Genomic DNA, 3,014 nt, shown 5'->3' with positions numbered 1-3,014 from the left:
ATTTGCCAAGTTGTGGTGACCCCCAACGGTAAAATTTAGGGATGACGCGGCTGCTGCAGCGACATCTGGCGGCGTGGCGGGAGAACCGACACTGCTGCGCTAGGAGAGGGCTGAGGAGGACTCTCACCTTGCACAGCGACCCCGCAGGGTGAGAACCGCTGCTATAGGCAAAGACCGGACCGGGCTCTGCAGCTGGAACTAGAAGAATTGGATTTAAAGTGTGCGGCTATATAACGTATGAGGTGCATACTCCGCGGTACTGTCAGTGATAGGGATCGCTGCTCCACGTGCCGAGCCCGCCAGGAAGCTGACAGCGCGCAGTGCCAATCCCAGGTACTGAGACATTATCCGATCTCTGCAGCTGCGGACCGGGAACATGGAATGCGTAGCTAGGAGGTGCGTCTTACATATTTTTTTTGCTTGAATACATATTGCACCCGCCCTCTGCTGCTGTCAATCAGTAGAAGGGGACCTGATGGAGAACTGCAGGTTCCCCTCTGCTGATTGGCAGCATCAGAGGGAGGGTGCAATAGCTAGTTTGCCATTGGCTTTTGCAAAGTGAAATAGCCAATAGGAATCTAGCTATGGTGGGGGGTTTCTGACTTACGGCGGCCCCCCGATTTAAAAAAAAAAGAGCAGAGAAAGGTCCCGACCTTTCCGGGAGAAAGTGTTTCTCTCCCGGCGGCCCAGAGCCACTAGGCGACCCCTGGCAAATCGTCAGTCGACCCCCGAGGGGGTCCCGACCCACAGGTTGAGAACCACTGCCCTAGGACCTCCCCTTCAACTGATCCCAGCCAAGCACCTCCCCTTCAACTGATCCCAGCCAAGCACCTCCCCTTCAACTGATCCCAGCCAAGCACCTCCCCTTCAACTGATCCCAGCCAAGCACCTCCCCCTGGGTCACCTCTCCGCCTTCAGCCTGCTCAATGGACACATCATCATCACCCCCATCCAATCAGCAGGGAGGTGACAGGAAGTTGTGCAGTGATCTTCCTGACCGTGCAGAGCGGCAGAGGTGTGAACATAAAATCACAAGGCTGCCTGAACAGAATTTCAAATCATTCAGCAGGGAGGGAACCAAAAATATGTCACGCTGACTTTTCTAGAACATTCCGCAGAGTCCGAACTGATCTGCCAGACTGAAGGACGCGGAGTCCACCACAGAGGAAGGGGCGGGGCCAGCAACTCAATCACCATCAAGAGCCTACCAGACTCCACAACGGCTGTATTCTTCTATAGGATTACCAGACAGGAAGTCAGGTGTGTGTGTGTGTAGGAAAATATTTTCCTTCCATCACTAAAGCCCAGTCCACAGTGCCGCCGGTTCCGCCCGGATACGCTGCTGTCCACACTCTGCTGGTACTGGTGCTCCAACTCATCGTTCATTTTCTGATCCTCGTCTCCTGACAGAGAAGATGAGAGATTAATGGTGACCGTCCGGTGACACCCATACTGAATGTTCACAATTTGGTGGTCACAGTCCAGACAGCACAGGGCCCCGCACCTGCACACGGCACAGACAACACAGGGCCCCGCACCAGCACAGACAGCACAGGGCCCCGCACCTGCACACGGCACAGACAACACAGGGCCCCGCACCAGCACACGGCACAGACAACACAGGGCCCCGCACCAGCACACGGCACAGACAACACAGGGCCCCGCACCAGCACACGGCACAGACAACACAGGGCCCCGCACCAGCACACGGCACAGACAACACAGGGCCCCGCACCAGCACACGGCACAGACAACACAGGGCCCCGCACCAGCACACGGCACAGACAACACAGGGCCCCGCACCAGCACACGGCACAGACAACACAGGGCCCCGCACCAGCACACGGCACAGACAACACAGGGCCCCGCACCAGCACACGGCACAGACAACACAGGGCCCCGCACCAGCACACGGCACAGACAACACAGGGCCCCGCACCAGCACACGGCACAGACAACACAGGGCCCCGCACCAGCACACGGCACAGACAACACAGGGCCCCGCACCAGCACACGGCACAGACAACACAGGGCCCCGCACCAGCACACGGCACAGACAACACAGGGCCCCGCACCAGCACACGGCACAGACAACACAGGGCCCCGCACCAGCACACGGCACAGACAACACAGGGCCCCGCACCAGCACACGGCACAGACAACACAGGGCCCCGCACCAGCACACGGCACAGACAACACAGGGCCCCGCACCAGCACACGGCACAGACAACACAGGGCCCCGCACCAGCACACGGCACAGACAACACAGGGCCCCGCACCAGCACACGGCACAGACAACACCGGGCCCCGCACCAACACACGACACAGACAACACCGGGCCCCGCACCAGCACACGGCACAGACAACACCGGGCCTTTACTTGTCAAGTACTGCGCTACTATTCCTGCAGCCACAAAAGGGATCGCTCCGAGGGTGTGGGAGGGTCTAAGTGTTCCTTCCACCAATCACTGAACACTTCATACATCTCCCTGATGGGCTTCATTATGTGAGAGAAATAAGCCCCCATAGTACAATCAGAGAGAGAGGGGGAGGGGGATACATTGGAAAGGAACTACAATTCCCAACACTGGCATGTACCAGCAACATAGCACCTGAAGGGGCGGAGCCTCTCATAACTGGGCCCCTCCTCAACTCACTGTTGCCCACAGAAACCAGAGGATCAACACAGAGGAGACAGCGGGCCCCCGGGGAGGGGGAATCACACAGAGGAGACAGCGGGGGCCCCGGGGAGGGATGGCGGGGTCCTTACCTGACCGGAGGTGTGATGTTGATTTGTGGTCTCCGATGACCAGGCGGCCCGTGTGTTCTCGCTGGAAGAGAAATGACTGATGAGAGACGCAGACACAGACCTGCCATCAACGAGACCCTCCCCCCATGGAGGAACTGAGTGGTTGCTATGGGAAACAGGGACAGCGCCTCCCTCAGACACTTCATCATTAACCAGCTATGGACAGCGGGCGTGCTACACATACCTAGGTACCCATACCTAGGTA

At 58.4% G+C, this 3,014-nt stretch overlaps 1 protein-coding gene across 1 annotated transcript in view; it reads right to left on the bottom strand.

The window, feature by feature from the left end:
- The window catches only part of CUNH11orf58 (chromosome unknown C11orf58 homolog), a 6,451-nt gene that overhangs the window by 2,127 nt on the left and 1,310 nt on the right, over window positions 1-3,014 (bottom strand). Inside the window, exons 3-4 of the mRNA XM_018572800.1 lie at window positions 2,771-2,831; window positions 1,296-1,403 (exon numbers count right to left, since the gene is read on the bottom strand). Of these exons, the coding sequence (XP_018428302.1) occupies window positions 1,296-1,403; window positions 2,771-2,831 (169 nt within the window). The remainder of the gene's footprint in view (window positions 1-1,295; window positions 1,404-2,770; window positions 2,832-3,014) is intronic.

This window comes from Nanorana parkeri, unplaced genomic scaffold, assembly GCF_000935625.1.
Source record: "Nanorana parkeri isolate BGI_ZX_2015 unplaced genomic scaffold, ASM93562v1 scaffold2136, whole genome shotgun sequence".
NCBI classification, from domain to species: domain Eukaryota; kingdom Metazoa; phylum Chordata; class Amphibia; order Anura; family Dicroglossidae; genus Nanorana; species Nanorana parkeri.
Note: the sequence above shows the minus strand (reverse complement) of the source record. Positions and strands in the feature narration are given on the sequence as shown.